The sequence below is a fragment of the Daktulosphaira vitifoliae genome, unplaced genomic scaffold, assembly GCF_025091365.1.
Source record: "Daktulosphaira vitifoliae isolate Bord-2020 unplaced genomic scaffold, ASM2509136v1 Scaffold_4, whole genome shotgun sequence".
NCBI lineage: Eukaryota > Metazoa > Arthropoda > Insecta > Hemiptera > Phylloxeridae > Daktulosphaira > Daktulosphaira vitifoliae.
The window spans coordinates 40298202-40317728 of NW_026099575.1; the positions used below are offsets into that span (position 1 = coordinate 40298202).

Here is a 19527-nt window from a genome sequence, read left to right on the forward strand (position 1 = left end):
AATGCTATTATTGTGTGAAAATTCTCAATTTTATTTTTTACATTTTTAACTTTATAATGCTATAACTTATTGAAAAGTGTATTGATCAATATAATTTTTTTATGGGAAATACTATTTTTTAATAATCCCTTTTTCATTCGACATACTTTATCTTAATCAGGATATTAATAAGGAACTAGCAGTTTATGAAGCTTTTGGAATAATCCACCAATTTTTTAAAATTAAACACTATCTAAAGATTTGCATCGAACCGTTTTTTTTTGTAGTGATTTTAATCACTGTCAGATATCATTATACTTGATCTAACTATGCCACGTCACCACTGTGCCGCGACTCCCTGTGCTGGGGTTTTTTTTTTTGATTATTACTAATCAAAAACACGTAAAAATTAATTAAAAACAATTTTTTTTCAAGTTTTGATTTTTAATATGTTAAAAATAATCTGTACAAAATTATAATTCAAAATTCATTTTTCATTTATTTTTTTTGATCCTTTAAAGTTGATTTTTATGAAAATTTATAATTTAAAAAATGTTGAATTTTTCAACACAATTTTAGCTCTACTTGCAAGTTAAGAATATATATCATTAAATAGAACATTTTATATGGAATGAAATGTCCTATTTTTTCGATTGATATGTACCAGAAACTTATTTAATTTTTAAGGAAAACTCAAAATTTCGTTAAAATCAATATTTTTTTAGGAATAAATCGTTTAAATAAAAATCTTAGTAATCAATTCTATGTAACTCTTGGTGTACAAATAACTATTTATATTGATATACTGCACATAATACATTCTGCTTGTTACGTATTTTTTTAATTAACATATATTAATTGATTATTATTAATAATTATACAAATTAATATTGATTATTATTATATTTGTTATATTAATTAGAATTTTATTATTATTTAGTCCATGTGTGAACACTAATTGCAGATTTGAAATTGTCACAAAAAAGGTTTTAGAATAGTATATTTTGGTCTATTATGAAAATTACTTATACACCAATAAATTTATTTATAAGTAACAATTTTTTTTTTTTTGAAAAGTATTGCATCAAGCATTACAACTTTTATACATGTTTGCCATAGAAGTAATATCTACTTTTTAATTTTTTATAATTTCTCTATAAAAATTACAATACTAAATTATTAAATATCAATTTTATACTCGATTTAATTGTTATAATAAATATTTATTCATAAATTATACTTTTAAATCTAACTTCTAATCAGAATACAAATAAGAAAATGAGAGTTTATGTTGCTTTTGGAATAATAAACTTTTTAAAATTAAACATTATCCACAATTTTGCATCAAAACGTTTCTTATGATAGTGATTTTAATCACCATCAGATATCATCTTTGCGTGTCCCAACTATGCTACGTCCACGCTGTGCCGCGGCCCACTCACTGTGCTACCGTTTTTTTTAGTATAGTTATATATTAGTTTAGTTTTTTTTACACAATTTGAAACAATATATCTGTTTTTTTTTTTTTACAACCGTTAGGTTGGTTAATATCATTGGTATTTCCTGGGGAAATTAAAGTGCAGTGTTTTCCCGTTGCTTTTTGCACTGGGTGCTTTTTTCGCTACCGTGGAAACGCACGCATGGTCACCCATCCCTTCACTTACGGCGCGGCTTAACACTAGAGTTTTGTCAATAACTAGTGTGACCACCGCGCCACACCACGCTTAACTATATCTGTACACTAGAGATAATTTACCACAAGTTACACATTTTTTTTAAAATATGTGACTTTTGATAATTAACCTAGGATATAACGAAATATTCCAAAAATTAAGCAATTACTTGTTTGCAACATATTGATAATTGAATAACACAACTTGTGTTCAATTATCTTTAGTTTAATCATAAGGAAATTTAGTTTTATCTAATTTCATTAATCAATAATAAATCATCAAATCAATTTACTAAAAAAATTTATTAACAGATAAATAAAAGAGTTGGTTTGTATTATAATAACTCATTAGTAAATAAAAGCCTGAATCTCCGTGTTAAATAATAAATGTTACATTTTATTGTTTATAAAAATTAGTCATAAGAAACACATTTAATATAAAAATACTTTTTTTTACATAATAATTTATGAATTGATGATTTTCAAAAATTATGATAGACTAGACAAATTAAATATGAAAAAAACATTTAAATTTTCCTAAGTTTAATTGAAATTTATTTTAATACTGTTAATAATAAATTTAAAATAAATAAATTACTTAAAGTAATTTTGAGAATTACTAGAAATTTTACTTATATCAGTAAAAACATTAAAATAGTATTAATGTAGAAATAAAAAATGGTTCAACTACAAATAATTTAAACAAACTAGTTTTGATTATAACAAATTTATATAGTAGAAAAAGAAATGGGTCAACAACTCCAATTTGTTAAAACATAGGAATATAAGAATAATATAAAATCATTCATATTTTTCTAATTGTAATTAGTTTTCATGAAGTAAATATCCAAACAATGTAATTATTTATTAAATAAAGTTAAATGAATTCAATATTATAATTGAAAACAACTATCATTTAAATTTTGTTTCATCGTTTGTATCAGTCTTAAGTTCTAGGTTTCTTATAAGATCATTCAAATGCAATAAAATGCATGTATAAATATATATACATATTTTTTTTTACATTGTATTAAGTTATCATATTTCTGAGATCTGATAGAAAACTGCATTAGGAGTTTGGCCTAGAATCTAAAAAGAACATGGGGTTGATTAGTAACAGATAATATGATTTAAATTTTTTTTATTACTAATAATATTTATAATGTAGGTTTATTTCACCAAGAGTAACCTTAGTTAACTCTAAATTAATTAATAAAAAAAATAATAAAAACAAAAATAATTTATTTGCGTATATAAATTTATATATTTTTAAAAATAGTAAAATAAATTATAAAAAAATATTTATAAATGTATGTAAAATAAATGTAATTACTTTTTTAATGAAGAATATTTCCTATGTCTTAACAATAATACTTTTATTAGCTACAACGCTTAACTATGTGAGCTCGATATACCAAAACCTGATATATATACGAGTATAATGAAAGGAACAATAACGTGCTAAGCATATATCTTTATAATTCATTATCAAATTTTTACTCATCATCTTTCCTATGTTACATAATTGCCTACTCTCATTTAATATAATACCAAGTGTAGTAAATGATTAGAGGTAGATAATGATAGTCAAAGGACAAAATATTTCTTTAAATGAATATGAAAAACTCAAATAATAGTTATTATATCAATTCATAAAAACTTTAAAAGAGTAATTTTAATTACAAATTGGAGGGGATGAAATACTTAATAAACATTGGTTAATAAAATTGCAATTAACAATTTAAAATGAACATTAATCTGAACACATGAAACTGAGGTATTTACTAATTATTTATTTGTATTATTTTTCAAAAAAATTTTAATTAGCAAAATATTGTATAATTAACACCAGTAATTATCAAATTGTTCATTAAAATGGCATCTTCTATTTACACAAATAAATAGACAATATTTATATTTATATATAATTCAGTGCCTTAAAAAATTATGTGTACAGTAATTAACCTACTATTTGGGTTACACATTTACACAACCTTAGTTTTTAACAAATTTTTCAATAGAAATATTGCACAGATTTCATAAACTAACAAAGGAAATGACATCTATGTGAACTTTCAAAAGATTTAGACATAAAAAGACTATCATAGTACTTAATGAGTACTTGTATTTGAATTAATATAAAAATAAGCTTTGATTACTACATTTAAAGAAAGTAGCTTCAACATCAGTATGATTAAGGTTACCAAATACCTAATAATTGGAACATAGTATTTGGTCTTTGGGAGACCTTAAAACAATATTATAAAAAATTTGTAAAAAAAAAAAAAAATCAACATAACAAAAAAGTTGGTGGTCACTCTTGGTAAAGTTGACACAACTATAATAGTAACAAAAACACTTGCCATTGAAATATTACATAGTCCCTCCTTCGTCACCTTCACACATAAAAGAATTTTCAGATTTTAACTTTTCTAATGTTTTAATTTGTTGTTGTAAAAATAAAACTCTGGAATTAAAAATAATTAAATTATTGGTGATTATTTAACAAATCAATAAATACATTTGAACTTAAATCAAGAGAAACTATAAGATATTGATAGTTGGCTCACAGGAAAAAAAAAGTCCATTCTAATATTTTTTTTATGAAATAAAAAAATAATTAAATTTATACCTTAAAATCTAGCATTATGACAATACTATTTTAATATAGATNTAAATTTATACCTTAAAATCTAGCATTATGACAATACTATTTTAATATAGATACAATACAGTAAATTGTTAAAAAATGGATAGTATTAGTCATGACTTCATTATTTTTAACATTTATACTTTTCCTATTAAGACACTAAATTGAACTATACAGGCTGTTACTGTAAAGTAAAATATTTAGTTTTATTGTATTTATTAAAAATTTCCTTGTGATATACATAACATTATTGTCTTTGGGCAATAATATTATTTTAACCGAAAGGTTGATTGAACACCAGTTAAATACAGTTGGGTTAAAGTCAACCTATGTATACTAGGAAAAAAGTTGAGTATTGTGAATATCTATTATTTTCTACATTAAAAGCATGATGCTTTTTGCTGCTGCAAAAACTTGTATGGTCACTCATCTATGAGTATATAGTGACAAAAATAGACTTCTAAAGAAAAAAATTATAGGAAAATAAAGCAAAAATTCCATACACCACTAATAATTCATTTTTTGCATTACTATCAATTGGACATTATTTAAAATTAATTTATTCACATTTTATCAATAGCAATCTAAATTAATAAAAAAATTCTTCTTCTTCTTCCTCGTCTTAATCCCAACTTCTTGGAGTCGGCCACCCTTATCCTATACTTCCACTTGGCACGATCTCCCACATCAGCTGTCCTCAAATCGCATTCAATAGCATCCCTCCATCTCTTTTTGGTCTTCTTCTACCTCTTCTTCCTTCAACATTAATTTTTATAACTGTTCTTACAGCTTCTGATTCTTCTCTCCTCATAACATGACCAAACTATCTAAGTCTATTTCCTCTCATCTTATCCATGATTGATGCTACAACTATACTCCCTCTTATATGCTCATTCCTTATTCTATCTTTTCTAGTCACTCCATTCATCCATCTAAGCATTCTCATCTCTGCTACACTCATTCTCTGCTCTAGTCTCTTATCAACCGCCCAACACTCTGAACCATACATCATAGCTGGCCTTATTACAGTCTTGTAGAATTTAACTATCAGCCTTAAATTAATAAAAAAATTAATTTAAATTTTTCTTAAAGAATACTTACTTATGTTCTAATAAAGACGCTTGTACTTCAGTTAAACGTACAATAGACCGAGCATATTTTAATTCGGCAGACACTCTTGAACAATGGACACTACCCAAAATATGAGCTTCTTCACTTAATTTTTGCGCCTAAACAAATACACAAATATAATGTTTATAATAAAAGTATTTAAAATTGAAAATATTTAACTCAAAAAGTTTTAAAGCTAGTGTTTATATAAAAAATGCAATTAATTGGTAAGAATTTTATTAGACAATAAGAGAAATTTTTTTTTATAAATAATGAAATATTTGTAGCATACAGTAAAACTTCTGATAACAGTTAACTTTGTAGGACAGTCAAATTTTTTGGTTCTGTCAAGTGTAATGCATAAAATATATTAATATAAGTATGTAAATAGGTAAATGTAGTGCAGTTTATTGTCATACTGTTGAGTTTATAGATTAAAATGATTAACAGTATCGGTTTGTGTATTTTAATATGTTACATATAGTGTTCAATGTTGTTGTCATTATTTAGAGACAGTTCCTTATTTTTCAAATTAAAATAAATTAAAAAATTTATTTTATAGTCTTATTTCTAATTTTCATTAAACTTCCATTGTTCCAGTTTTCCCAATTCAAGACATTGAATTTTAAGTAATTTTACTATTTTACTTAGTTGGATTGTTACTTGTCAATTATAAGTTTTGCTTTCCTGTTTCTAAATTCAGTCACATTAACTTTGTAAACTTCAACGTCCGTCATTTTATTTTAATACTCTTCAAAATGAATACTCCAAGTATATCTAAATCTAAATGTCATACTTCTCTTAAGAATTTTTAGACTAACTATTTAGTAAAAACAAAATCTGGATCTTCTTTACTACCAATTTCAAATGATGACTTATTAAAAGCCATAAATCTTTGCAAAAAAAAAAAAGCAAGATCAAATCTAACACAAATCAAGTTTAACGCAGAAATTCAAATTGTCAAATTCATTCGATGAGATTAATTAAAGCATATCCTTGTGATTTTCACAAATCTCTGAGCTTAAAGCTGAAAATGCTAATTTACATGTTGAGATATNATCTCTGAGCTTAAAGCTGAAAATGCTAATTTACATGTTGAGATATTGGCTTTAAAGAAAAAGTGAAAAACTTTGCACATTGGTGAAGAAACTTAGATTGTACCAAAAATTATTTAGTAACTTAATAATTGTGAGTGTTGAGCGATCAACCTTATTGCTCATAGTATACCTTAGCTACCTCTACTGATCAGGTTACTAATGATATTAATAATAAATAAGTCTGTTTAGAAGCCATATTTGATACGATTGTTAAAAGTAACTGTTAGTAGTTCACTTTGTCTGCTAAAAATTATATTTAGTAGCAAAAGGTTGTTCAAAACTCTTTGACAAATTTCTTCAATTCTAAAAGATCTGGTTAATTGAATGGTTCTACCTTTAAAATAGTTTGATATAAAACTTCATGAAAAATAAATTGTGTATTGTTACCAGAATAATGTAAAAAGTGTTGACTTCCGTATTTTACATAATATGAACTAATATTTGATATCAGAGAAAAATTGTATAAAAAATCAAAATTTAACAAATTTCAAAATGCTGTATAAACAAAACTACTGAATTAAAATAAGAGTTTTTGGTATCAAAATTTTTCTTCAAATCTTAAAAAAAAACAGTTAATCATATTCCCCCCAAGTTACACGATTATCATATTTAAAAACTGGTTATTCACAAAAAATGTCAGGAGTTTTTCTGTTTTTGTAATCACATATACATTTTATGCCCTTTCCATCTCTTTCAAGTTTTTAAATATACCTCTAGTTATAACAACTAAAATTGATGTTTCAATAGTATTAGTATAATTGATGAATTTGAATAATTGATATTCAGTTGTATCGATTAATCAATGTATTTATTCCCCAAATATATAGATTAACTGACACTATTACACATGAAAATTAAAAATTTTTTAAGATGATTCCTTAGGTATAATTAATGGAGGTTATCGTTAAGCTATCACTTAGATTTGTGACTGAATAAAAAAATCATTAAACTAATTTAGCATCAAATAAATCTAATAAATAATTATAGATTTCAATTTCATAATATAGACAATTCACATTGTTACCATAAATTTTAGCTTGTAAAATTAGGTCTAAAATTACTTGTTTAGCTAATATATCAGCTGGCCATGATTTCACATGAGATGTTAAGTCATCACGAACATAATTTGATATAATTGGAGTTGTGGTAGAGCCAAGCTGTCGGTAAGAAATCACAGCATTTGTTTGTACCACTTGTTCTGTATGGTTTGTTACAGGGCTACCTGCATAAAAAGAAGGCATTAATTTTAAAATTTATAATTAAACATTATTGTAAGTAATTGTTAATTTTTTATTTTTTTCTTAAGATTGAAAAATTTACAAAATGAGAGGAAGATAGGACATAATTTTTCTTTAATTTTCTATAAGTAAAAAACTATTAAATTTTGAAAATTTTTTATTTATTTTATTTAAAATTATAGATGTTGAGTGAGGTATATTTAATCAACCACTTTTAGTTTAAGAGTGTTCTAAAAATGTTGAAAATTGTCTTTAAGTACATTTTTTTTTAATATTCATTAAAACTTATTTTACCCTAACTTCATTTGCTTTTTCCATTTGCATTTTTTTTTTATTAAAAAATTCTTACCTTTATTTTCTTGGACATTAGTATCTGAATTTGGTGTAGGAGGGCTTCTTTCAGTAGTATTATTATTTGTTGTTGACAAAGAATCACCTAAATTTTGTGGTATAATAGATAATGGTGGTGTAGTTGATCCAGAATCAACATTTGTTCTTTCACATGAATCATTATTAGTTAAAATATTTGTTTCTGTTCCAATTTTGATCTGAATTTATTTATATAGTATTAAAATAATTAATATAAAAATTAAAAAAAAAAAAAATTAAGTACCTGTGACTGTGAAATAGAAGAATTATGTCTTTGGGTAGTCACAGAAGGTAATTGATATGATTTTTCTGAAGTGGGAGTACTATCACCACTACACAGTTCCATGTCTTGGGTTTGAGAAGAATCGCCTAAAAAAATTACCAGAACAATTGATTTAAAATTACTCAAACTTATTTGAGTTATATAATTAAAAAATATACATGAATTAATAATTGTGGTTCCTTCTTGGTCCAACCTATCTATATTACATTCAGGCACATGATGGGACTGGGACACATTTGTATGATTATTACTTCGTGTTTGGTTCCAATATGTATCTTTTTGGTGATGTGATGATTGTCTACTTGAACAATTAACTTGTTGAGAAATTTTGTTCACATGATTACTCATAGATGAAGAACGCATTAATGAGCTATTGGAATGTTTGTCTGAAAATATTTACACAAATAAAATTATACATAATATAGACAAAATTAAGATTAAGAAGAATAATTTTATAAGTAAAAAATAAAAAATAAATTCGAACCATGGTGGTATTGTGTCCGTGTAGGCTGAGATACAGGATATGCCTCTAACCATTCTCTTGGTTGATCCCATTGTGATACTTCTGTTTTACAATTGTAATAATATTTTTTCCCTGAAGAACTTGTGTGTTCTGACCAATCACCAACTTTGGTAACAGAACTCTCACCAGATCGGGAATTTCGGTTATTACTACTACTGCCACTACTCTAAATTGATGATAAAAAGCATTAATAAAAAAAATTAATTTTATCAGGTTTACTATTTACTAGTTAATGTATTAATCAAAAAAGGCAATAGAAAAACTATTAATATTAATAATTCTATTTGTATGTCCTACACCAGAATGTTTTGTTATGATCTATTATTTGCTTAATCATTTGAATATATAATAAAAATATATTAATGTTTATTAAGTTTGAAAAATAAATTCTTTTTAATATACTACTTATTTTCAAGTAGTAAAATTTAAAGAGAATAATAATTTTTTTCTATTTTTTTCAATAATATTAAGAAATGACACACATGGTGACAAAATTACATAATTTGTGAAATTTAAATTTTAAATAAATTTTTCTGTAAATAGTATACTCAAACTAGATTTTTTTTTTTACTATTTAAATTTAAAAATGTTGTACAATTATTATTTCACAGGACTTACTATGACCAATGCAATTAAAAAACAACAATTAGTAATTCATTTCATTTGTAGATTTCTATTTTAGAATTTTTTTTTTTTTTAATTTAAAATTTCAAGCAAATTGGAAAACGCTATCTTAAAAAAAAAAAAAAAATATTGAGTATATTTACCTGACAAGAACTATGAACAACTTTACGTTGTCCTGATTCTCTAGAATCCCGCGAATCTCTTGATGAATTAGACCATTTTACTGAATGAACTACCATTTTCTATAAAACAAATAACGAAATCTTAACTTCCCACCTTGTATAATTATTATATTTTGTTCATTCAATTAAGTTAAAGATAAATAAAAATACATATCTAGCTAACAAAAGTAAAAAAAAATTATTATTTTAAAAGAAAAGAGGGACAGTGTGGACGAGTCGGTTATGCGGCAGTGTTTGACGTGCACTGCCTCGGGTTTAAAACTCAGTCACTGGTGGCTTTATTTACTGAACCAGAGATCAGTTCAGTAATTGAATTTGCCATTCGTCTCTCCAACGACGGATTAACCACCCGTTCCGGAGTATAGAAGGTTGAGGAACCTCCTTTTTTGGAGGAGACCGCGATAGCTCTAATGTTAAAAAAATTACCATGTATATATAGAATATGATAGGATTAACTATATCTTTCAATAAATCTAAAAAGTATAACACATAGCAATATTTTTTTTTCAATTGTTAGTAGTAACCTATGTTCTATAATTTTCAAAAGATGAAATATTGCTAGTAGCATAGTGGCAACGTATAAGTCGTAAATCAATAAAATTGAAAAAAAAAATCACCTCGTAAAGAGGAGATTTTAGGGATACCCCTTTAATACTATCTAAATAAAAAATAAATAACATTACGGTATTTTATGCAAAAATTTTTTATATAAATTAAAAAGTCACTCAATTTATGACCAATTTAACCAATGTATCCCTAATTTTGGCCTAAAATTGATGAAAAATAATCAGATTTGTTAATTTACATTCTCAATAAGTGATGGTTTAGGCTATATAGATAAAAAATTTTGAAGCCGTATTTTTAAAGATATTAACATTTCAAAATGAAGGATTAAAAAAGAGCATGGGTCTGATTACATATAGTAATAATAATATCTAAAATAATGATTCAAAAGTTGTTATTGACCAATCATTCTCTTCATTAGTTCATTTTTTAATATTAAATCTAGTTAACTTTTTGTTTTAATTAATAAAACTCAAGTTGATATAGATTTAAAAGATAATGAGAGACAGAGCATGATTAATTAAATAATAATAAAACATAAAAATCTATAAATTTTTTAAAAGAAAAAAAAAAGAGGGTCCTCGATATTCATTGAATTTCATTTATTATTATTAAATTTGATTTTTTTCCACTTCAAACAAGAATTAAGAAAAAAAAGTTATTTTCATTGATGAGGTTTGAACTTTGTATCTAGAGTTTATAAAACTGTATGATACATGGCACAGCCACTGTGAACTACATGTATAAATATATAAAAAGAACTATTTAACCTAATTCAAAAGTTCAAAGTTACTTATCTTAACTTTGAATAGGTAAAATAATCAAAATAAGTTTAAATTTAAATAAAATGTAACTTTTATAAAAATCTGTGAACTCATTACTATGGCAAACTCTTATAAAGTAATTAAAAATAAATAAATAAAATAAAATTTGAACACAAATATAGCAAGTTTTTTTAACTAGGGCAGCCATTTGTAAATAAGAGATGTCGTCGGGAAAAATTTTTTTTTTTTAAATTGTAGTATGAAACACAAGTTTAGTATTTAATAATGTAATAAATGTAGTATTTCAGAGAACATTTTCAAAACTTAAGTTAAATAACTTAAATTTTTGTTCAAAAATTACTATTTTGAATCCTCTCTGTGGGCAGATAAAAGATTAGATTTTCAAAAATGTATATCAAATAAAAGGGAAATAACTAAGGTTTCCATTTAAAAAAATGTATTTTGATGTTAATATATGCAGATACACAGCATTTATTATCAATGGTAGTAAGGCGCATTGTTATGAGTTTATAAATATACCAACTGGCAATACAGAAAGCATATCTATTGATAGTCATAATTGTCAATAGGCACTCCATAACTGTGATAGCAGTCATAAAAAACCAATTAGCCACCAGTATTTATAATTCCCCATGTATATTAACTCAAAAATTTAAAATTTTTATATCGAATAAGCAAATAAAGTTATATTAAAAACTCAAATGTCATTTACTATTAAATTAAAAATATAACATTTTTTTTAAATTCAAAATTTGTGTTCTCATAAAAAAAAAAAAAAAAACAAATTTGAGACCCTTACAAGGTGTCAGGGATAAATTTAAAAAGCATTACATAGTTAATAATACATAACATTACATAATTGAAGAATAATGTGTAACTAAAGATTAAAAAAAAAAAAATGTTTTTATTAATTTATTTTTACTATGTGGATAATTGAGTGGGTTATGATATAAAGTCACTCTGTATATGTATTTATAGCTATAATACTAATAGTATAACAATATTCAATACAATATGTACTAGAAAGTATTAAATAAAGTAAATAAGGCGTGGGAGCAAAATCTATGATCATATTAATGAGTTAAACATATTTACTTCAGGAGTAATCCGATCGTGGTTTGTTCTATATTCATCCCTACTTCGCCTATCTTTAGGTGATCTACTGTAATCTGAAAAATTGAAAAAAAAAATAATAATAATAATAAGTTTGAAACAAAAATATAATTATACTCACCAGAATATTTATCACTATTCCTAGATTTATAGTCTCGGGAATCTCTCTCCTTGTCTCTATGACTTTTTTGAGAGTGGTAAGAACTTTTACTGGAATATGATCTGTCTCGTGATGGGCTACTTCGACCTGGACTTGGATATGATGTACCATTTCCCCTGACACTGCCATACTTTTGATCATTACTAGAATTTTTTGACACTAAATATTTGGAATTCTGAAATTGATTAACAACAAATTAAAACTATAATTTTTAAATAATTATAAGTTTTTTTTATTTAACTTTTAATGAAATTTTCTAGACAAAACAAATTAAAAAAAATTCTATTCTTTTAACACTTAACTAGTCACTATCGAATAATTACAGACAATCACGTCGGGTCATAGTGACCCTTAGTTTGGATTTTTTAAGTTTTACTTAATTTTGGATTAAACTGATTAATAAAAAATAACTTAATTTCATAAATTTTGTATTTCACTTGTGTATTGAAAAAAATAATGATACAATCTTAATGAATAAGAATAATAGTTTTAACATAATAAGTATACATAAAAAAAATTGCTTTCCTTGTTTTTTATAATGAACTTAATATTAAGTATAAAAAATGTACAATATAATTTTAGTAGTATTTTATATAATGTATAATATTTTTGATAAATTTAAATATTTTCTTCACATTTTAAACAAACAATTGCCGAGTGTTTTTTACAAATATTTTGTTTACATACCTTACAAATATCAGTGTATTTATTGTCTTTTGTGCTTGGGCAAATATGACATCTTTTACGTTTTTTAGAGTCTCTTACGCTGTCGACTTCATTTGTAACTGATTGTTTATTGATTCTTTGATTACTCAAAAAAATCGATATTTTTTGTTTAAGACTACATAATATGTGAATGTTATTTCATCTTCTAATTATTTGATCATGTGCAAGTTTTTTGGCAAGATTTTTCAAAAATTTTCTTCTTTCCATTGTTTCTTTCATGTTATATTTAAAAATAATATATGCATTTAGTGCAGAAACATTTATAAAATTATTAAATATAGCTAACGGCCACTTTCTGGTCCTTCGACCAACATTGCAATTGCTACAAAGCTGATCATATGAATCTACCCCACCTTTAGTTGTGTTTTAAAAAGTTAATATTTCTGGTTTTTTCTTTTCACCAGTGACATCATAAATTAAATCATCATTATGCATAGTGGAGATAACTACAATAGACCTAGATTTTGCTGGAACGTATGAAACCATAGATATATTCTTTGTAAATCCAATAATACTTGAATAAACTTTCCTTTTTCTATAAGGGAGAAATCCAGGTGGAATTTCTCTTTTGTTTTTGCATTAAGTTCCTGTTAGTGTTATTTTATTATCTAATAACCAATTTGCCAAAGGTATACTTGTATACCAGTTATCAGTGGTAAGATTTCTTCCACTACCCTTTATTGGATCAACAAGATGTTGAACAATATCAAAAAGCGTGTTTAATTTTTTATAAGGACCATCATGTTGTAACTTAGCATATATTTCAAATTTTAACAAATAAAAGGTTTTGCTATCTACCAACGAAAATACTTTAATTCCATATATTTTTGGCTTGTTTGGTAAATACTGTCGAAAAGGACACCTACCCCTAAACAGAATTAACTGCTCATCTATTGTTGTATATTCGGCTGATGTATATGCTAGCTCAAACTTTTTCTCAAACATATAGAGTATTTCACGGACAGCAGCAAGTTTGTCAGTTTTTTTTCTCTCTTCTCTAGTATGTATATTGTCAAAACAAATGCAACAATATAAAAATAAAAATCGTTTATAATACATTGCTAAAGAAAAAATTGAAGGTACATCTTCATCCCATAATTCTTCAATATTCAAATGAGCAGCTCGATAAACGCCAGACATCAATAATAAACCAATTAAAGCTGTAAATTCTGTTATATCATTATCTTATGCATCTGTAACTCTTTTATAATTTTTTTTTGTATTTTCAAAATATAAATATTTATATTTTTTACTAAAATATCCATTAATTTCTCATCAAAATATAATTTAAACGTGTCATGTGGTGTTTTAGAATTTTTAGCTAGACCTTTCACAACAGGTAAATGAGTAATTATATTATATTGCCTCGTCCGACCACCCACTTTTATTGGTTACTTATTCCATTTGGTTTTTTATCTTTACTAAAATAAAAACTGTTTGGTTCACTTACATCATTCACTCCGTCATCGTCTGAAGACGTACCTAAATCTGATTCCGTATCATGTTCACTTTCTTCAACATAATCTTCGTCGTCTTCAGAATTATCATTAGATAATAGCTCTTCTTCTTGTCTTAAAAGTTCTGCTTCTAACTCACTATCTGTGATAAACTTTTCCATAATTATAAAATAATAAAATTGATATAAATTTGGTAACATAAACAATCATGTGTCTGACTGTCTGCAGTACACCAAAGGTCGTGTCAGGTCACTCGTCTTAAAACTATAGCGCACTAACGATCGTCTCGGATCAATATCAAGACTAAACTGGTATAATAATAAATATACGATTAATTATAGATTTAACAACATTGACAGATAAATGAAAAGAGATTACATGTATATGGAATAATTCTCAATTTGCAGAATCTAAAAATAACACGTTTAAATAGACCCGACGTGACCAGTTAAGGGTAAAAACCAAATCTATAGGGCTAGCGTACAGAATGAATGTGGGTTACTACAAGATGTTTTATACTTCAAGGGCATCATTTTAGTAGTATTAAAGAAGTATAATTTGATTACAGATTTTCTATAAAAAATGTATACTAAAAATCATTCAGTATTTATTGTTATTATGATTCATATTTATACTTTTCAGTGACATATACCATAATGAATTGTTACAGTTGTCTTGATTACTATAGTTATTTTAAAAATAAATTGAGTTGATATTTTTTTATTAATTACTATACGACAAGAATTAATGATACAAGTTTTGGACACAATAAAATATTTAACAGTAGGCCCAGAACTTTTTAACACTAACAGAATAAAAATATACTATTTTAAAAGATATAACTATCAAACATAAGAAATATGGTCAAAATGTTGAACATGATAGTTATTCTAGCATACAAAAGAGATAAATGATATTTTTGGTAAATATAAATCAGAAATTTGAATATATCTAGAAAGTTGAATGTTTTTTTATACCACAAAGAAAAATATTTTGTTATTAGTAATATTTTACTATAATATAAAGATAATTTTGGTGGTAAAAGAAAAAATAGTGTGACTTAAACACAACTTTCTCTTGGTCAAGTTAAAAAAAAAAATTAGGTGAAACATGCTGTATGCATTTCTTTTAAGGCTTATACATAGATAAACAATTCGAAAACATTTGTAACTTATAATCCCTACAACTAGTGAGCAATGTATTATTTTCATGAAAATAAAATATTAGAATATTTCTGATAAAGAAGATAAATCTCAGACCAGAAAACATTGGTTACGAGAGCAAAACTGACTATTAAAAAAAATTATCTCAACAAAAGTCAAGTTTACAAAATTAATAATGACGAGGAAATCAGCAAGAAAAAAATTAGTAATTGTAAATGTGAAAGAATGCATAAAAGAAAAACATAAAGCATTAAGGAAAATTTGTTAAATACCTTTTGGACATTTTTAATACACAATGTTTAGTAAGTAAAGAAACATATCAATTGATATATATAATGAGAACAAAAGAAACTCGTTTCTTTACTTAGTAAACATCCTATATGCATGGGTTAATTTTATAAAAGTCCTAAAACAAATTACCTCACAGATTCTATAAGAAACCAAAAAAACAATAAGTAATATTTATTGTTTTTAAGTTAAAGAAAATGATATTGTAGTTTGTAAGCTTTTTTTAATAAAAACATGTATCAGTAAATAAAATGTAATAAAAATTGATTTTTTATTGTAATTAATTACAATAAACATAATTTGATTGTGACTAATATTATTTAAAATTAAAACTATATTAAAATATTAATAATTTAAAACTAAAAATATTAAACTCAAATAATAACTAAAAGAACCGCAGATATGTATTTTGGAAACAATGTTACCATTATTAAACACATACTGATATTATTAGCGTATCAATTTTTTGAGTTTAATATAGTTTTAATTTTAAACAGTAAATAAAATACCCGAAGAAACAATGAACATAATGTGAAACCACATTACATACATAATTTTTCTCCTATTAATTACATTAATCAAAAGCACAAAATTTCATTCTTCTAATACCTATGCAAAATATGTCATCAATTGAAGATAAACAAAAAAAGTAGTCAACAATAGAACATTAAAATATAGCCCTGAAAAAGGCTATGTCACACAAACCTCAATAAGAAATGACACAGAACAATCTAAACAATATAATACTTTTAACACAATGTCATCATTTCTTAATATTACTATTTCTGTAGGATATAACACATGTAACATTTGTGTGTACAATATGGAATATCATAAGATGAACAGAAGCTTAGATTTCATTTATATGTGGGATGAAATATTGTCTTCTCACAGTTCACAAGAAATTATTTACAGCGTTATAAAACACCAACAGAGTCAAGTCTCAACCTTCAAAAATATTGTATTGAACAGTGACACTTTTACAGGTCAAAACATAAATGAATAAAAAATGAAAGTTTTCACTTTTTTTTTTTTTAAACTCTTCTTAAAATATTGAATAAACTTGATGATTACATTACTCTGAAATTAATTTTATTACTTTTAACAAACCCTTCTGCTCTTAAAATTGCAGTTAATATAACTTACACTACTTTTACGTTAACCTCCAAAATAATATAAAAGAAACATATAACTGTAATGAACAGAAGTTAATTAAATATGATAAATATTTTTATCATAAAATTATGTTAAAATACAAAAAATCAAGTCTAAATTCCTCAGTTTTCTGTGATTGTAAGTTTTATTAAATATTAATCTGCTACATGTTGTGTTGTTCAATTAAAAGAGTTATAAGAGTTTAATTACTAATATCACATTCAGTGACATTTTTAAAATTTGATGAACTAAATTTTCTATATTCAATGTTGATAAAAATTTCTAGAACCAAACCAACTAATGATGATTCTATTAAGAAAAAACTGTCAGATAAGTTAAAACTACAAGAAATAAACTATTTGTTTGAGAAAAAAAAGCAAAAATTTAAATTAGTAAAAAATTGTCTTTAAACTACTTTAGGTGTGATAATGAAATATATAAAGTTAATATAAAAAAAGTTAAGTACAATAGGATTCAGAATAGTAAAGTTGAGGCATGTTTTAATATTAATTGATATTTAACAATAATTAAAATCACTGTTGTAAAACACTTTAATACATACTTAAAACAAATTTAACATTCACTAAAAGTTACATAATTTTTGATTCTAGAAGGTGATTATGATTCGTCAAAACATTGTTCTTTCTTAATCATATTGTAAATAAAATAAAATATAATTTAATTTATTTTAAATAATGTAGATGTTTTGTTTCGATGTATAACATTTTTAAATGTTTGCCTAAGAATTTTAAAATCCCTCCAAGTATATGATTAATGATTTCTATTTCAAAAATAGTATGCTATTAACTAAGGTTTAAAGTAGTATAATCAGTAAAAATTTTCCAGTGATCCATTTTAGTCATTTCAAATTACAGTATAAATATATTAACATTGTTTTATGACAGTTGTAATTTTTTATTATGAAGATTAAGGGAAAAATTTTAAATTTATAGTATTAATAACTTCAAATACACACTTTATGATATTTTTTAATATAATTGATTAAAATAAATTTAGTCGAAGGGGAATAATTGTGTATACCGACATGAAAAAACTATGGGAGAGCAAAACTAATAGCATTTCAACTAAAATATTACTAAAATGAATCTACAATAACTTAAGTAGAATTAACATTAAGTTCTGAACAGGTTACATTTTATTTAACATTTATGATTTTCTATGGTACAAAATTATTAATTGTTTATTGTGGATTCATACCTAAATTCCAGAAATTAAAGAAACCCAGAATTTCTTGAAAACTTTCAAAAACTTTCAGAAGACATAGCTAGAACTTTATACATATAAGATACAATCATCATACATTATATTAATTTTATTAGCAACTTTCTAAGCCAACAAAAAAACATTAGCAGTTTTCTAATTGTACACCTTAAATTAAATATAATGTTTTTATGAAACAATTGAATAATTATAAAAGTTAATTTAAAAAAAATTACTATTTTTTCTATTTATACAGAAAAACTTAAAATTATTTAAAAAAAAATCTTTGTTGAGAAATAAATTTAAATAATCAATATACTATATTAGAAGTATTTCATGTAAGAAAACATTTTTCCAGTTAACGTATCAATATTAAGAAAATAGATTATTCAAAAACAAAAATCAACCATTTAGATCTGTTGAAAGTATACATTATCAATAAAATAAAACTGTAAATCATTGAAGTTTAACATAAAAATGTAAACAAACCAATCCACAAAATATTTAATTTTCTTAATGCTTTTTCAATATTTAATTAAAAACTATTTCCAAATAAAGATCAGAATATACTTAATCAATCTACTTTTAAGAAAAAAGTTTAAATTTATAAGCACTTAAAATTTTTGGCCTAAATATGATATTTAAAAATCATTACTTCAAAATATTAGTTGATTATATCATAATATGAAGGACATAACTAATTGAAAGGTAATTGCATTCGATATGTAATTATTACCTGATATTGATGTGACGGGTTTTTGTCGTAATACCTGCAAATAGAAAACAATTTTAATGAAATATAATATTATTTACAAATACTTCATGACTACAAATTTGTTGAATATTTTACCCATCGCTAATCCTTTGAAGTTTCCTCGCATGCATTACCATCAATGACGATTATCTGTGAATATCTACCGTCCGGCAATGTAATTATAAAATGTTTTAAAGTACAGGTCGATGTGACACAAAGCTGTGATTATATTAAATTTTAAAAGAGATATTGTCATAGGACGCCATAGAAAGAGAACAACAGTAAAAATATATTAAAATGGAGAGAAAAATATATTATCGACAGGGTGAAGATGCTGTCAGGCAAGTGGAGGGGGCTTGTCATCCATCAGGCAGGTAAGTACGACCATTGGTTCGTTTAAATATCAGCTGGCGT

General features: G+C 24.6%; 1 protein-coding gene across 1 annotated transcript; it reads right to left on the minus strand.

Moving 5' to 3' along the window:
• Positions 1 to 1923: 1923 nt before the first annotated feature.
• LOC126906302 (WW domain-containing adapter protein with coiled-coil homolog) lies at positions 1924 to 19454 on the minus strand. The gene is made up of 13 exons (XM_050686831.1): positions 19210 to 19454; positions 19096 to 19129; positions 12311 to 12524; positions 12172 to 12245; positions 9689 to 9787; positions 8883 to 9087; positions 8557 to 8784; positions 8360 to 8484; positions 8096 to 8294; positions 7570 to 7730; positions 5403 to 5530; positions 4015 to 4118; positions 1924 to 2740 (listed from the first exon to the last, which is right to left on the minus strand). Exons 1-12 carry the CDS (start codon positions 19248 to 19250, stop codon positions 4025 to 4027), a joined length of 1602 nt encoding a protein of 533 aa, XP_050542788.1. The 5' UTR covers positions 19251 to 19454; the 3' UTR covers positions 1924 to 2740; positions 4015 to 4024.
• Positions 19455 to 19527: the final 73 nt, after the last annotated feature.

What these genes read in the sequence shown, in the direction of transcription:
- LOC126906302 (XM_050686831.1), bottom strand. Translation starts at nt 19,250, where the DNA reads ATGGTAATGCATGCGAGGAAACTTCAAAGGATTAGCGATGG. An exon ending in TTGTTCATAGTTCTTGTCAG is followed by an intron (nt 9,088 to 9,688) that starts GTAAATATACTC and finishes TCATCAATTTAG; the next exon opens with AGTAGTGGCAGTAGTAGTAA. An exon ending in GCGTCTTTATTAGAACATAA is followed by an intron (nt 4,119 to 5,402) that starts GTAAGTATTCTT and finishes TTTTAATTCCAG; the next exon opens with AGTTTTATTTTTACAACAAC.